The sequence below is a fragment of the Eubalaena glacialis genome, chromosome 3 (assembly GCF_028564815.1).
Source record: "Eubalaena glacialis isolate mEubGla1 chromosome 3, mEubGla1.1.hap2.+ XY, whole genome shotgun sequence".
Lineage (NCBI taxonomy): Eukaryota > Metazoa > Chordata > Mammalia > Artiodactyla > Balaenidae > Eubalaena > Eubalaena glacialis.
Window position 1 is genome coordinate 172,687,659 of NC_083718.1, and position 17,681 is coordinate 172,705,339.

A 17,681-nucleotide genomic window follows, 5' to 3' on the forward strand; every position below is an offset into this window, starting at 1 on the left:
AAAGGAGCTACAATGGCCACTCTGAAAAGCAGTGATTCCCAAACTGTCCTTCAAGGCAGGATCACTTGCTGGTGACCCAGATGGCTTTAGTCTACCATTAGCCCCCAGAGAAGTCTACAGAAAGTTATAGAGGAAGTCCCTAAGAATTACAGAACTGAAGGAGGTCTTAAGAGTTCTAACACATTCATTTTGACATAGATCCAGAGAGATAAAGCGACTTGCTTACGGTTACAGAGCATGGGCCAAAACAAAAGTCTTCTGATAGTCAACTTGGTGGCTTTTCGACCCCAATACACCTATCACTATCCCTCTCCCAAGGGTCCAATCCAACCTTGATGACCACTGGTGAGTCTGGTTCTACACCAGAACTTCTCTATTGCTTAGCACCTGATAAGCATCCAATAAATAACCAGTTACACCTGTAGAGCACCTTGCTCACTGTGGAACACCCAGAGCAAGTCAACTCCTTGTTTGGAATAAAAGGAGTAGGTAGTGATAAAGAACACATTCAAAAATTTTAAAACACTGCCTTTTACGGTTATAAGATAATGCATTTTTTCCAATTTTAGTAGTACTCAAAGAAATGTGAACCTAAACAAGATACCAAATCTATAATTTTTAAAAAGTTAAATCAGGGTGTATTATAAAAAACAACGCCCATTGTTGGTGAGCTCAAACTTGTGATGTAAATTGGTATAATCTTCTTGGAAATTTGACAATAGGTCACAAGACTCCATAAACAAATTATCAATACCATTTAACCTCAAGCTTAAATGGTATTGATATTGTGAAGTAGTTTAAAAGAACATAAGAAGAAAAGTTATATTCATACAAGTTCACTGCAACAAAATAAGCTACTGAAGAAAATTTTGAAAATTTAAATTCATCCCTAGAAGAATGTCTAGGTAAAATACTGTGTAGCAACTTGGAAATATATTAGTATGTCACAGTGAAAAAAGCAGAAAACACAACTTTATGTATACTGTGGTTATAACTAAAATGATACGGACAAGGGACCAGAAGCCTACATTTCTAACAAAAACCATTTTTCAGATGGTGTAAAGTTTTAAGGTGGAAGACAGCATTGGACTATGAATAAGAAGACAGCGTTCTACTCTGGGCTTCACTATCAAGGAGTGATGTGGTCCCAGGCAAATCATTTATCCTCTCTGTGCCTCTACTGGGTTATCTGTAAAATAAGGAAACAGCCTATAATATTCCTAGAAAGATCAAATGAACAAGGGCATCTCTGAGAATACCTGGTAAACCGAATTTAAAATATAAACTGGGCATAAAAATAAGTTTAAAACAACCTAAATTGTTCTTCTCTTACCAAATGATCTTTCTTGCCTCTTGTCTTCATGACCGACTATTCTAATATATTCTACGTCATTTAAGACTGATAATCCGTACCTCCAACTTGTTTTGCATCTTTCACTGCCTTACCTCCTCCAAAAACTTCTCTTGATTCTTTTCTGGGTATAAATGATAACTCCCTTTGTTCCACCACTATACCTGCTATATGCCTCTGTTACAAAACTGACTACTTTTTGCACTTATTTCTAAGTCTGCTTTCCTTTGAGTTCCTTGAAAGCCCTCAAGAGACTGAGGCTACCTTATTCAACATCTTATTTCTAAAACCTAGCTTGGAGACCAGCACAAAGTACTTATTAAAATGAGTTAAATTATCCATGTGCTCATAATTTCTGATTACCAGAAATAATGAAAGTGCTAAATGTATATCAAAAGACTCAGTATTAATAATGTAAAAAAGACAAAGGCCAATTTTCTTCTTCTGCCACTTATATTACTGGACTAATGGAGCGATCTAGCAGACATCTTAATCCTCCAAAGATATAGAAGGAGGATCATGTTGCTGGCTTTCTTTTCTTTTCCTTTGTGCTTCCTCTGCTTCCCACCACTCCACCTCACCTAGGACTATGTACAAAGAAAAAGCCAAATCTGATACTATGTGAGTTGAAAGAAAGAAAGAGGGAGAGAGACAGAAAGAGAGACAGAGAGAGAAGGAAGAAAGGACAGAGGGAAGGAGGGAGGGAGGGAAGGGACGGAAGGAGGGAGGAAGGGAGGAAGGAAGGAAAGAAAGAAGAAGCAAGCCAATCTAGTCCCAACAGAAGTCAACAAAGAAATGGCAAGACTCAAGGATATTAGTATAATATCGCCTAAGAAAAGAGAGAAGTTATACATACCTGTCAGAGTATAAAGAAACTGTTCTTCTCCCTGCTCTACTTGGTTCCTTCTGTTGTCCAAAACCTTCTTGACTGTGTCCATTAGGCCAAATGTATGTGCTACATTGTTGAGAACAGCAGCATCTATTTAAAACAAAAGACATGTCTGTCCAGTTAAAACAGAAATGTTCCACCAACTCCCTATTGTGCTGCTTATAAATATAAAACAATCCAGAAATTAGAATACTAATAGCATTTTCAAAAAATTTTAACAAAGATTTATCACATGTGTAACTAATTATTATTTAATTGTTATATCTTTATACATGTTTCCATATAAATAAATACAAAAATAAGGAAAATAATCTTGCATCTGGTTATAGGTTCTGACTTGGTTTAGAAAATATGGTCATTCTACTAGACAGAGCTAAGTTTGAACCTTGGTTTTGATGTTGCCTATCTGTGTGACCTTGGTAAGTCATTTCTGTCCTCGGTTTTCTCATCTGAAACAAATGCGACTAATAATACTTACTCTGCAAGATAGATATGAAGATTAGAAACATCATATTTTAAGTGCCAAACATGGGAACTGACATGCAATATTATTAATGGTATTATCTCTGTTCCCCTTTATTTTTTTATTTTTTTATTTTTTTGGCCGCGCCGCGCGGCCTGTAGGATCTTAGTTCCCTGACCAGGGATTGAACCCGTACCCCCTGCAGTGGAAGCATGGAGCCCTAACCACTGGACCTCCAGGGGAAGTCCCTCTGTTCCCCTTTAAACAAAACTTCTTGAAAGAGCTGTCAGTAACTGGTCATTACTTCCTTAACTCAGACCACTTTTCCACCTACAACTCTCTTCCACAGTTGTCTCATCCAGTTCCATGGTTTTGAATATCATGGACATGCTAAGAATTTCCACATGCAGATCTCCAGCCCAAACCTCTTTCCTGCATTACAGATTAACACTTCTGTTGAGCCAAATGACGTCTCCATTTGAAGCCCTCATAAGCATCTCAATTAAACAAGTCAAAAACCCATTTTGATTTCTTCTCCCAGTGGTCTTCATCTCAGGAAATTTTACCACCACTCACAGCTCAGACCAAAAATATATGAGTCATCCTGGATTTCTTTCTTTTTCACCCTACATCCAATCCATCAGCAAGACTTGTCAGTTCCACATTCAAAATATAAGCCGAATATGATCACTTCTTCCCAGGTCTACCACTACCCACTCTAATCCACGCTACCATCATCTCTTGCCTGCACTAATTCCTTCAAGAGTTTCCCAACTGGTCTTCTTGTTTCTACTCTTGCCCCATATAATCTATTTTCCCCACAGCAACCACAGTGATCTTTTAAAAATATAAATAAATCTGAGGGACTTCCCTGGTGGTACAGTGGTTAAGAATCCGCCTGCCAATGCAGGGGACACAGGTTCGATCCCTGGTCTGGGAAGATCCCACACGCTGCAGAGCAACTAAGCCCGTGTACCTAGAGCCTGTGCTCCACAACAAGAGAAGCCACCACAATGAGAAGCCCACACACTGCAACGAAGAGTAGCCCCTGCTTGCCGCAACTAGAGAAACCCCGCGCGCAACAACGAAGACCCAACGCAGCCAAAAATAAATAAATAAATAAAATAAAAATTTTAAAAATTAGTTAAGACTGTCATGGGGTCATTAGAAATTGTCAAACGTGATAATTCCCTCAATTACAAGCAAGTGAAGAAATAATCTTGAAAATATTAATGAGTTTGCTTCCATTAAAGATATAAAAATAAAAAAACTATATTAAAAAAATATAAATATATCTGATCACTTCACTCCCCTGCTCAAAATCACTATGATGGCTTACCATCACCTTAAAATAAAACCCAAAGTTCTGACGAAAGCTTATCTAAACTGTCCCCTCTGCTCCTGTCCAACCTCATCACCTACCACTCTCTCCATTAATTAGTCCACTGGAGCCATGTCAGTGCTTCTCTAATTCTTTGAACCCACCAAGTTCATTGTAACTTCAAGATCTTTGTTCCCTCTGCCTGGAATGCAGACAATAGTTCTGGAAGCCTTAAACTAACAGAATATGAGAACTGTCTAAAACCAGGTGGATTTCTCCAATTTTCAGACTCTATGTATCTACTTTGTATCTATATCGAGAGAGAGAGAGAGAGAGAGAGAGACAGAGAGAGAAAGAGATTGCTTTCTGGCACCATTTACAAGGCAAAAATTACCTGTGGAAAAAGCAATGCCAGACCTGAGTTCAAAACCTAGTTATGCTAAAAATAGAGCTACCATATATGATCCAGTAATCCCACTCCTGGGCATATATCCAGAAAAGATGAAAACTCTAATTTGAAAAGATACACGCACTCCAATGTTCATAGCAGCAATTTACAATTTATAGTAACCAAGACATGGAAGCAACCTAAGTGTCCATCAACAGATGAATGGACAGAGAAGATGTGGTATATATATCCAAAGGAATATTTCTTAGCTATAAAAACAGAATGAAATATTGCCATTTGCAGCAAGGTGGATGAACCTAGAGAATAACATACTAAGTAAGAGAAAGACAAATAACACTTACATGTGGAAGCAAAAAGTAATACAAATGAATTTATTTACAAAACAGAAACAGACTCACAGACATAGAAAAAAAACTTATGGTTACCAAAGGGGAAGTGAGGAAGGGATAAATTAGGAGTATGGGATTAACAGATACACACTACTATGTATAAAATACATAAGCAACAAGGATCTACTGTATAGCACAGGGAACTATATTCAATATCTTCTAATAACTTATAATGGAAAATAATTTGAAAAAATACACACACATAGGGGCTTCCCTGGTGGCACAGTAGTTAAGAATCCGCCTGCCAATGCAGGGGACACGGGTTCAAGCCCTGGTCCGGGAAGATCCCACATGCTGCGGAGCAACTAAGCCCGTGCGCCACGACTACTGAGCCTGCGCTCTAGAGCCCGCGAGCCACAACTACTGAAGCCCACGTGCCACAACTACTGAAGCCCGCACGCCTAGAGCCCTTGCTCCGCAACAAGAGAAGCCACCACAATGAGAAGCCCGCGCACCGCAACAAAGAGTAGCCCCCACTCGCCGCAGCTAGAGAACGCCCGCGCACAGTAACGAAGACCCAACGCAGCCAAAAATAAAATAAATTAAATAAAAATAAATTTAAAAACACACACACACACATATATATAACTGAATCACTTCGCTGTACACCTGAAACTAACACAATATTGTAAATCAACTATACCTCAATAAAAAAAAAAATTTTACAATTCAAAAAAAAAAAAACCCTAGTTACGAACTTTGGATAGTAACTTTTTATGAGCCTTAGTTTCCTAATCTGTAAAATGCGGATAATAATACCTATACCTCAGTGTTTCATGAGGCTAACATGATCTGCCTACAATGACTGCTATTGTTAGATTAGTGTGTTTACCTGTGACTTGGAAGGGAGCCTGGATAAGCCGCTGCTGAACTCCCCTGAGTAGCTCCTCTATTTCCTTCTGTATATTGCAGACAACCTCTTCCATCAGTCCTACATCAGCTATTCCTTTCCAGAACATCAAAGTGTCCTCTGGCAAAAGAGGGATAAGACAGAGGGTAAACAAGGGACGCTACATATACTTAGGCATATCTCTACAATGTTAAATTCAAAATTATTTCGATTCAAAATGATTTTTTTTTCCATGCTGCACAGCTTGTAGGATCTCAGTTCCCTGACCAGGGATTGAAACCGGGCCACAGCAGTGAAAGCCCAGAATCCTAACCACTAGGCCACCAGGGAACCCCCCTCAAAATGATTTCTTATTGGGCTATTTCTGGGAAAAGAAAAGAAGCCTTTGGAACACTAGCTGCCTCCCTGAGTTGGTATCTAATTATTTGAACTCTGCAGCAAAATAGGGACTTGTGATAATTGCCTCAATTTGTCATGCCTCTGGCTACAGGGAACGGGTATCTTCCTCCAATAAAAATATTAAATGAAATATTTAATAAATACTAAAGCATTTATTTAAATAATTTAATTTAAAACTAAATAATACATAATATTTTAAATGTTAAGTAATAAAGAAATTAAATTAAGTTAAAGATATACTCCCTCTAATCCTATACTTAAAAAACCAAAATAAAGGGACTTCCCTGGTGGTCCAGTGGGTAAGACTCCACGCTCCCAATGCAGGGGGGCCTGGGTTTAATCCTGGTTGGGGAACTAGATCCCGCATGCATGCCGCAACTAAGAGTTCACATGCTGCAACTAAGAAGTCCACATGCCGCAACGAAGATCCCATGTGCCGTAACTAAGACCCGGCGCAGCCAAAATAAATAAATAAATAAATATTTTTTAAAAAAACAAAACAAAAAACACAATAAAACAGTTGAATAGGTGGGGTTATAAGCTCCCTGAGGGCAGAAGCTATGTCTTTTCATCTATCTAGATCTAGCAACAGTACCAGCTAAAAACAGGCAGCAATGAATATTTGTTAAATAAATTAATGAATGAAGGATGATGTGAAGCTTCTCCTGTCCCCTCTAAGTGAATCATTATTAATCACCATCCTCTACACCACCTGCTACCTAATTTTTTCTTCTAACATCTTGCAGCTTGGTTTTTCTAACAAATGTGCCAAAGTTGGAGTCAGTGTGACAGGATAAAAAGCATGGACTTCAGAGTTAAACAGATGAATTCAGTGAAACAGCTGAATTATTAGTTGTGTGACTGGTCTTAGGCAGGGTGCTGACCCTTTCTGAGTCTCAATTTCTTCATAAAATCTGACTTTACAGGACTATTGCTTGGATTAAAATAAGATGTTTGCAGCTGTAATTAGTATTAATATGCATAAGAAAAACCAGCACAAGTAACGAAGCGGCCTTCTGTGTCCATAATCATAATGGTGATAAGAGTCACAAAACCTTACAAGAAATCTGAGCCCCATAGAAAGTACCTGAAATTTCCTCTGAGTCTTTCTTCACGCCCTCCTCTGTGGCCATGGTGACAGCAGCAGTGAGAGCCGAGTTCCATTCCAGCCCTGCCTCTTCCATGCTCTCTTCTGAGATGGCAATCTGTGTGATGCTACCTAAAAGCAGTCCATTAGAGGGAAGGCCCGTGAATTTTATGAAAAAGTCACAACTATCCTCTATCTCAGACAGCCAAAGAGATCCTGTTATTTAACTTTCTAACCTTTTGCCTGCATGTCCCTATATTAAAAACTAGAATCCTAGGTAATCCAGGATGAATATTGGATTTCCTAAATAAAACCTGCCTTGCAAAAGAAAATGCTTTCTTCTTACTCTGAATAGAAAGTGAAAGATAACTGACAAAATCACAAAAGAGCAATCTGCTTTCTGAGCAGTTATGTTTTCGAAAGAGACAGAAGGTGGGCACGATTGCCAGGCTGCAGGCCCCAGACTTGGTGAGGATGAGGAGGACTTGAAATAATTTAAAAGAAAATTACAGTCAAGAGCCCTACTACAAGCATGTTTGATACTAACCATCTAGAATACATGAAGTTGCTGTAACTTATTTATCAGGCTATGTAAGAGAAAGCAAAAGAAATGACCCAAAATAAATCAGATAAGAGATCCATGAATAGCAGATTCACAGAGGAAAAAACTACTGCTATCAATTTTATATTAAGGTTTTAAACAAAGAGAATTGAGAAAAATCAAACTGATCCAGACAGAAATATAGACAAGTGTAGACTCTCCACACTGGAGGATATCAATAATCAAGCAAACAAGTAATATCAATATGGATGATCAAGTAAAGAAGTTTCAGCATAATGAAAAGGAAGTAGATAATTTCACATCATTTTTCACTTTTCAAGTGAAAGTGTCACACCACCAAATATTCAAACTGCTAGATATTTTACACTTTCCTGAAAGGAACTTAGGTTCCAAGAAATTTGGCTTCTACTCACCCAGTGGTTACTCACAGAACATTAGGACTGACCAAAAGAAACCTTGAGAAGTCATTTTTAAAGCACAATACTTCCCTTACATCCTTTAGCGTTCTTGTGTCTCTGTCAGGCATATTTATAAGTCTCCTGGAAGTAGTTTAGACATATTCTATCTAACAATTTTAGCTGTGCTAAGTCTCCAGCTGAATGAAATCCTTAATAATAACCTCATATGGCTATATCTTTCCTAGAGAGCCCTTGTCCCAAGCTCAACAATACTGAAGTTAAGTGTGTGCCCATCCTATCTCATTTGTGAAGAAGCCTCAGCTTGCTTATCTGAATTCCTTACAGACAGAGCTCTTTGATCCTTACAGCAGTCTCCAGAGTCCAGCCCAGCCAATGACACACTGTCTTTGATACATCTCAGTTCAACAGCTGAAAACCCTTCTCCGTTCTAATCCACCCGCCTGCCTTGACCACTAGAAGAGCAAAGGATTTTTAAAACAATCTGATTTCAAAGATATGTCAAGTGGCACCAGAGTGAGACTGTTAAATAAGCATTATATGGATCACCTTTCTAACGTTTACCATGCACTGTAATAAAGAAACAAGGAAGGAGGTCTGGCCAATAGGAATCATTTGGGAGAAAACAAAGAGAGTTCTTTCTAAAGCATGGACTCCCACCCAAGATTACCATACCTTACATTAACGCTCTCGAGAATTGAAAAAAGAAACACAAAGGAGAAATGAGGGGAAAAGTGCTACTGAAAAACACAGTGGGTTTTCAGGTGGTTTCCTACCCCCTACCATCGGCCGAAGTGGGTGTCTGCACCACACTTGTCTGCTGTCCTGGCACTGGAGCTCTTGCACTGCTGATCAGAAGATCAAATTTGGTGCTTCTGCAGGTATTGGAGCAAACCTTGTCATGTTGGTAAAAATCAATCTGTCCGGAGTCCATCATTTTCCTGTGCAAAGAGAGACAAGAAGTACCAATTCAGCCTGCACTTCATCTTGAAGGGACAAATAGAGACAAAGTTGCTGAGTCCCTTCTATATGTTAATGAAACCTAATAGTATTAAAAGTCATTAGGGGCTTCCCTGATGGCGCAGTGGTTGAGAATCTGCCTGCCAATGCAGGGGACACGGGTTCGAGCCCTGGTTTGGGAAGATCCCACATGCCGCGGAGCGACTAGGCCCGTGAGCCACAATTACTGAGCCTGCGCGTCTAGAGCCTGTGCTCCGCAACAAGAGAGGCCTCGATAATGAGAGGCCCGCGCACCACGATGAAGAGTGGCCCCCACTTGCCGCAACTAGAGAAAGCCCTAGCACAGAAACGAAGACCCAACACAGCCATAAACAAATAAATAATTAAATAATTTAAAAGTCATTAGGTTGCAGAAATTCTAATTGGGGCTATAAAATGTTCATTGGTCCTGCCCACATTTACAAGTACTCCTCTTCCCTCCTTAGCCTACTCATTATGAGTACTCTCTTTTATTTCCCGTTATCACGAAGTTTTAGACATATACTCCTGACAATAGCTAAATTTCCCCATAGAATCTCATTGAAACGAAGCCCAAAAGGGGAAAAGACTAACTCATATCCCAGCACAAATGAGAAATGCCACAGGGGGATTAGAATTTTGTGATTAGATTCTGATGTATTAGTACTTGTAGACCAGCAAGATCTGTTGCCACTTCTGGAGACATAAAACTTCAGCACATTTCTTTCCTTTAAAAAAAAAAAAAGAGATAACTCTCCTATAAATACAGAGCAAAGTTGATTATACTAAACCCCCACTATAAAATGTCCTTATAACTAGATTCACAAGACGTTATTATAGGCCATGAGCAAAGCCATGAGGTATTTTAATTACAGTAAACTCTATGTTATAATGTTACTTGGCTTTCACTAAAGATTTTTTAGACACTCTGAGTCTTTTACCTTTGGGGAAAGTTGGCATACACTTGTTTTTCTGAGCAAATAAAACAAGCCAAGAACACCAAAAAAAGAAAGTTAAAGGTATTCACCCCCAATTTCGTTCAACTACTGATTAATGCATACAAATCATCTGGAATGAATTTTTTTTTAATTATGCCTCTGACTATAAAAATCATACATAAAGAAAAAAACATTTTCTGTGGAAAATACAGAAAACTATAAAGAAAACAACTGCTCTTTAAAAAAATATCCAACACAGAGATAATATCAACATTTCAGCATATTTTCTTCTACTAAATTTACTTATATATGTGTGTTTTTTAAAACAACAAAATTAATTGATATTACATTTTGTTTTCTTCCTTACATTACATCATAAGCATTTTCCATGTAAAAACTCTTTAGAAATATTTTAATGACCTCATAATACCCCATAGGATAAACTCATATATATTTAGATGAGCCATAATTTACTTTAGATACACCTTGATTGTATATTAAAGCAGACTGTAATTTTCACCATCATAAATTATGTTGCAATGAACACTTTTATACTTGAATCTCTACAAGCACTATAGATTTCTCTTAAGACAGATTCCTTAAAAAAATTAAAGACAAAAGGTAAGAGGTTTTTAAGGCTCTTGATACATGTTCTGTGGGGAACTTTTAATTCTTAACCACATTTTAAAATTTTCTATCAATAGTTGAGTGCTCAAGAAATACCAACTAATGTTAATTTCACCAAGGAGTGGGGTGGATTACAATGATAAACTTGCTGCATAAAGAGATGGGAGTGGGGATACTATACATTCTAAAGTTTATTTCTGGGACTTCCCTGGTGGTGCAGTGGGTAAGACTCCACGCTGCCAATGCAGGGGGCCCGGGTTCGATCCCTGATTGGGGAACTAGATCCCATATGCATGCCGCAACTAAGAGTCTGCATGCCGCAACTAAGACCGGGCGCAGCCTAAATAAATAAATAAATATTTAAAAACAAAACAAATAAAGTTTATTTCTATGGTACAATGACGGCAAGGATTGCATTCGCTGTGCATAATTGTTACTTACGAACAGCACCCTTCTACTCTACCAGATTATCCCAGGATTTGTCCATCAGCCCACATCTCCGTCGTTGTCAAGCTTTCTTAGCACCAGGCTTAGCTCTGCCTATGCTGAGTGATCTCAAGCTGGACTGTCATCTACTCCTGAGCTTCTCTTCCCAGAGAAGATCTTGCCCAACATTCTGACATCAGAAGAATTTGTCCTAGATGCTGGGAAGAGTCAATTTAATTCAATTTTTCTTCTCTCACAGGGATTTTAAGAACAAGTTGATGAAGGTCAAATAATACATGGATTGTTTAAGCCAATCCTTCAGGCAGAATAAAAATTCAAATTAAGAAGACTGGATTCTCTGGATTCCACCATGATTAAGTGCCCCACAGTCAGTTGAAAGGTATGAACTTGCTATTAGAGCTCACCTGAGCATGATTCCACCCAGACGAATAGCTCTCTTCCAGTCCTTCAGGGTGGACTTGCCAGCCAGATGAACAAAATGCTTGGGGCTGATCAACTGATCATTGAACTAATGTAAAAAGTAAAGTCCAAAATAATCCAATGTTAATTTAGGCAGGCCAAGAGGGAAAGAAAGACATAACTCTAATTGTTATGTACAAAAAATACCCAAATGACATCTTTAGTCATAGCCTTGTATTCTCCATCCTCCCGCCCTGTTGTGCTAGAGAAGATGATCCTTCTCTGGACACAGTGCCCTGTCCTGGTACGAAGCTACAGAAGACACGAGGAGGGTCAGAGATTAATATACTGATTAGGATCTAAAATCCATTTATGCCCTGAATCAAGCAGATGGGTCCAATGTTGCAAAGGCTATTTAAACTGAAGTAATCTATCCAGCCCTAATGACAAGATTCAGGATCTGGTAGAAAGAATAAGGATGGTAGAAACCAACAGCACTACAAAGCCTCGAAGCTCTGTAATTCTTAATGATTCTAGGATGATGCCACTGATGGTGACTACTATCTATGGGTCAGCTGTGGCTATCAGTGGAGACAGAATAAGCAATTATTTCCACATTGTGCTCTCATGAAGATTACTTATTTTTATCAGTAATAATTTTTAATAAACTTTACCAAATTACACACCAGTGTAAGGCATTTTACATATATGATCTCACTTCATCTTCTAGCAACCTTACTGTGTGCGTATGTGTGTATAATTATTTGTATTTTAACATATGAGGCTCTGAAATATTAAATAACTTGATCAAGGTCACCTAGCTAGTCAGTGATAGAGATGGGACTCCATTCATTCAACAAATATTTACTGATAAATATGCCAAGCCCTATTCTAGGTACTGGGGATACAATGGTGAACAAGATAGACAAATTCTCAGCTCTCAAAGGACTTATATTCTGGTGGGACTTGAATCCAGGTCAATTTCACTCCAAAGTCCCTATTTTTTTTTTTTTACTGTGACACAAAGGGACACCACAAAATTAAAAACATTGACACGGTGGAAGAGAGAGAAGAGGCACTAAAACCATACCCTTTGAAAACAAGGAGACCCAAAATAGGCCCCAGCAAGGAGAAAAGACAATTACCTTGACACACTTTACATTTATTCCTGGGCATACAAACTTCTTCCAAAGGAGAATGGCTTTGCTCTCCCCACAAGTTATGGGGTAAGCAATTTCCATATCCTCGTTTGCTTCTATAGTGCTTGCATCTTGAAAATGGAAAAAATATCGTTTATTTATCAAACACTCTTCCCCAAAGCTTAATTCAGAATCTCTAGTCTCCTGGTTCCTCTGAGGGGCTAACAGTTCACACTGGTTGGTACTGTTTAGGAATCTTCTGGAAGAAGTTTGGCATAACAGCTCTCTTACCAAGCTCCCACTATGTGCCAGACGCTGTGCTGTGTGCTTTTATAGGCTTAATCTTTTTTAGTTCTTAAAACAATCCTGTGAGGCAGTGATTGTTTTCTATGTCCCTGTGTAGGACTCAGAAAGGTGAAGGGACTTTCCCAAGGACACACAGCTAAGAAGTGAGAACGTGGGATTCAAACTCAGGTTTGTCTAATTTCAGACAAACTCAGGTTTGTCTAACTTCAGTTTCTTTCCACTGACTGCCTTCCAATCAACACCTCATCAGCAACTTCCCTAATGACAGAGATCAACCTTGAGGCTCCAATTTCTCTGAGGGATTTCTATTGATGAAAAATCTTTTCAGCAACCCTAGCAAATTCACATTAAACATCAACGGACAGCCCTAGCATCTTAGGCAGCAGTGTCTCTAGATGTGCCATCATCAAATTGATGGCTACAGCACTGGTAGGGCACACTGGGTAGGGGGGAAAAATAAGGCACAAAAGGCAAGAAATCTCAACCAAGGAAGCTAAGGTCAAAAGTACTAGAACAGGGTTTCCCTGGTGGTCCAGTGGTTAAGACTCCCCACCTCCACTGCAGGGGGCACGGGTTCCGCATACCTTGAGGTACGGCCAAAAAAAAAAAGTACTAGAACAACAAAAAGACTTACCAATCCCTTCTTCAATTTTGTGTATCGTGTGAGTTTCTACTGCCACAACTGCCCTGTTGTTCTCGGATCCGGCTTCATAAATCCTGTTGTAAAAGTGTCCATCGATAAACAAACTACATAAATCATGAAAAAATTAATATTCACAGCATGGGGTTAAGAAATTTGTTTTAATCTCTCTCAAAAGGAATAAAACAATATACTCTACAACTCGATGTTAGTGCTTTGACTAGTGCCCCAGTGTATTTAAATTCTAAGCTGCCCGGGACTGCTTAGCAGCTACTACCATGGAAATGAATCAACAACTTTCCTTATCCCAAAGGAAAGTTCCTCTTGCTACTGTATTTACAGCGCCACTTGCTACTATTTTACACCAGACTTTTTCCTAACTTTAAAAGCTCATGACATAAAGTGCTGCTTCAAGTATAAGATTAAGTCACATTATAGATTTATCCAAATAAGACTAAAAAGTAATACTGTTAGTTCAAACCAGGAAGAACCTACTGACCACAGAAGTTGATGTCCCTTGTTGGAATCTAGGAACTTTAGTCATTTTTACATTTTAGCATTTTTTAAGTCACCATAATCAAACTATAGACATGAGCAGAACCTAGTTAAAAAAAAAAAAAAAAAAAGTAAGAGAGCAGCCATTATGCCCAAAGTAACTAGCAGTAACTAGAGGTACCACTTAAGGAAAATCTCTCTCCAAAATGTTTCTACCTTCTAAGAAATGGGCTCAGAACACCTAACACGATACACTGACATCCTTTGTTCAATTTCCATAATAAACCTAACGTGTTAATTATTGCACTTGTTACCCTAAAGCACTGCCTGAATAATCTCCTTTGCATCAGTGATTAGCCACCCACATGGTGACACCTCTAGCACAGACCTCCCTTCTGAATTCCATACCAGGACACAATTAACTGCTAAATAAATAAATACATTTGGATATTCCATAGGACTTTATTGAATTCATTATGTCTAAAATAACCAAGTTCTCTTTCCTCTCCCACCTCCCAAACTACTCTTCTTCCTATATTCCCCATCCTTGTAATGGCACCACCCAGCACACAGTAGCCTAAAACAGAAGCCTGGGAATTACACTGAATTTCTCCCTTTTCCTCCTCCTCAACTCCCACATAGTCAGTCACCAAGTCCTGCCAGATGCATCTCCTTAACACCAGCCATCCTCCCTGTCTATTTCCACCACTACCGCCTTAATTCAGGCTGCATCATCTCTAGTCTGAACTGGTGTCCTTGCATCTACCTGATCTTCTATATTCCTTCCAGAGTGATCATGTAACGCCCTCCTCAAAACCCTTCAAGAATCCTCTCCTTGCTGCTAAAATAAAGCCCCAAATCCTTAATATGATATTTAAGTCCCTCCAAGATCTGGCCCCTGGTTTCATCTCTCACCAAATCCCACCAGACAATCCAAGCCCCAATCATACCAAACTATTTGTAGTTCCCAAAACTGCCATCTTCTTTTACACCATCTATTTTTGCTCTTCTCCCTCTTCCCAGAACATCCTTCCCCATCTTTTGTTTTTTAATGAGTAGCCTGTATGATGCTTTTCCTTCCATCTCAATCCTCCAGTATAATCACCAACTTCCTCCTTTGTGATGCAACTGTACTTTAGGCTTTTGTCACAACAACTATAACACTTCATACTATATACTTGTTTACCTGTCTCTCTCTCTCCTTGGGCATAGTCTAAAAGGTCCCTGAGAAGGAGTTCCCTGGTTGCCTAGTGGTTAGGATTCCAGGCTTTCACTACCATGGCCCGGGTTCAATCCCTGGTCAGGGAGCTGAGATCCCGCAAGCCATGTGCAAAAAAAAAAAAAAAAAAAAAAAAAAAAAAAGTCCCTGAGAGCAGAGATTACAGTTTATTCATTTTGTATACCTGGCATGTCGTGTGCTAACTGGAACATGGCACAGCACACAATAAATGACCGGTAAATGAATGAGGAGTATGATACACATGAGAAACTGCTGCTTCTGGAATTCCGTGGTAGTCCAGTGGTTAGGACACGGCGCTCTCACTGCCAGGGGCCCAGGTTCGATCCCTGGTCAGGGAACTAAGATCTGGCAAGCTGCAGCGTGGCCAAAAAAAAAAAACAAACCACTGCTTCAAGTAAATTTGGTAAGCTCATTCTAACTTGACCAGTATGTGCAAAATCCTTTAAAAGAATAAATTCTTGTCTATATACATAATTTCAACAACCGGAAAATTGCACTTGGGGTGGGAAGTCAGGGAATAGTCTATATTTTTATGGGCAAACAAGATTTTATCAGGGAAAATCTTTCTAAAGCAACTCAGGATAGTGATGGATTTAGCCTAATTCTCTATACCTACTACGATTATGGTAAAAAAATCATAAAATATGTTTAAAATGTTAAGGCAAAAAAAAAAAAAAAAAAAAAAAAAATGTTAAGGCGTTAAGAGATACCGACATGCCTTATGAATCATCGAAGTGAGGTAAAATTATGTTTACTAGAGTTTTAAAGTCTACATCATTGTATTCTAATTCACTGAAAACTGAAAATCCACAGAGTTAAGTTCTTTTTATCTTGAATTATAAGGAAAGATATTCTGATTAATTGAATGTGGAATTATTACATAAACTAAGGCGTACCCTACTGATCTGAAAGAGTTTATACAGCTTCCTAAGGCCTTAAACTTACTACTAGGGAGGGATATGAGCATGATAAGGAAAGTAAGGTCACTACTCCTCAAATTGAACTATTCCACTCAGCACACTGAGTAAATTTATGTAATATTAAAATCACCAGTCCCTGATCTCATTGTTAAAAACTCTGTTATGAATCCAAAATGAATTGGAAAGCCAAGAATGGTGATGGAATCTTAGTACCTTCACTCCTCCTGAGGACTTTTTAAGTATGTTTTAAAGGTTTTATTTGAAAAAGTTAATAACCATCTTTTTTTGTTTTTAAAGAGAAAGCATAGGCTGAACAAGCCTTCTTTGTTGAAAAACTCCCAGAATTAAAAGTCTTCTTAGTATCTTAGTACCTGAGTACCTCAGTATCTATGTTTTTAAAAAAAGTTGAATGTGGACATATTTTAAAACCAATCTAGGGACCTCCCTGGTGGCACAGTGGTTAAGAATCCGCCTGCCAATACAGGGGACACGGGTTCGATCCCTGGTCTGGGAAGATCCTACATGTCGCGAAGCAACTAAGCCCGTGCAACTACTGAGCCTGCATGCCACAACTACTGAAGCCCATGCGCCTAGAGCCCATGCTCCACAACAAGAGAAGCCACTGCAATGAGAAGCCTGCGCACCAAAACAAAGAGTAGCCCCCGCTCGCCACAACTAGAGAAAGCCCGCGCACAGTAATGAAGACCCAACACAGCCAAAAATAAATATATAAAAAGAAAAAAACCAATCTAGTATTATTATGAAAGTATCATCTTACACAATGCGTCAGGTTCTATGTATTCATATTAAGAGACTGTTACCAGACACTCTACTTTTGCTTCACAATGTATTCCTGAAAATGTGTATATGATGAATATTTGAGAAAGTATAAAATGTCATATATGTAAAAGCTAAAAAGATGGGCAAGAGGAATTATATACTGAAATCTAAAAATACTTATATAAAATCCCTAATTATTTCTTGCCTTTTGAATATAATCTTTACCAATTTATTCCCAGCAATTCACACATACTCTTTGATTGTTTCTCTCCTTCATACTTGAACTGTAGCCAAGCAGGTTAAGTGTGATGAGGCTGAAGACTGACACCTGATGATTTCCATCTTTGTCTCAAGTGTATTAAAATTATGAGACCAGTATTTCTTATCACTAGAATCACTGTTTTTTGTACCCTGCTCATTTTTATAAAATGAGTCTAAAATGCAATAAAATATTCAAATAATAAAATAATACAACTAAAAAAATCAACCGACAGGCATCTCAAAATGCAATACCTCAAAAAAAAAAAAAAGCAATACCTCAAAATGTTTATTCACTAGCTCATGCACTAAAATTCAGTGTAAACAGTGGAGTGGGGAGTCAATATATGTTGTACAAAGATCCCTCTACCTAAGCAA

At 38.6% G+C, this 17,681-nt stretch overlaps 1 protein-coding gene across 5 annotated transcripts in view; it reads right to left on the reverse strand.

Moving 5' to 3' along the window:
• GMEB1 (glucocorticoid modulatory element binding protein 1) overlaps positions 1–17,681 on the reverse strand; it is a 29,490-nt gene that overhangs the window by 2,709 nt on the left and 9,100 nt on the right. For 4 of the 5 annotated variants that reach the window (XM_061186888.1, XM_061186890.1, XM_061186891.1 and 1 more), the window contains exons 3-9: positions 13,605–13,717; positions 12,671–12,795; positions 11,531–11,634; positions 8,920–9,077; positions 7,159–7,290; positions 5,655–5,792; positions 2,208–2,330 (exon numbers count right to left, since the gene is read on the reverse strand). In XM_061186888.1, coding sequence (XP_061042871.1) covers positions 2,208–2,330; positions 5,655–5,792; positions 7,159–7,290; positions 8,920–9,077; positions 11,531–11,634; positions 12,671–12,795; positions 13,605–13,717 — 893 coding nt within the window. The remainder of the gene's footprint in view (positions 1–2,207; positions 2,331–5,654; positions 5,793–7,158; positions 7,291–8,919; positions 9,078–11,530; positions 11,635–12,670; positions 12,796–13,604; positions 13,718–17,681) is intronic. The other variant, XM_061186892.1, reaches the window with a different exon arrangement.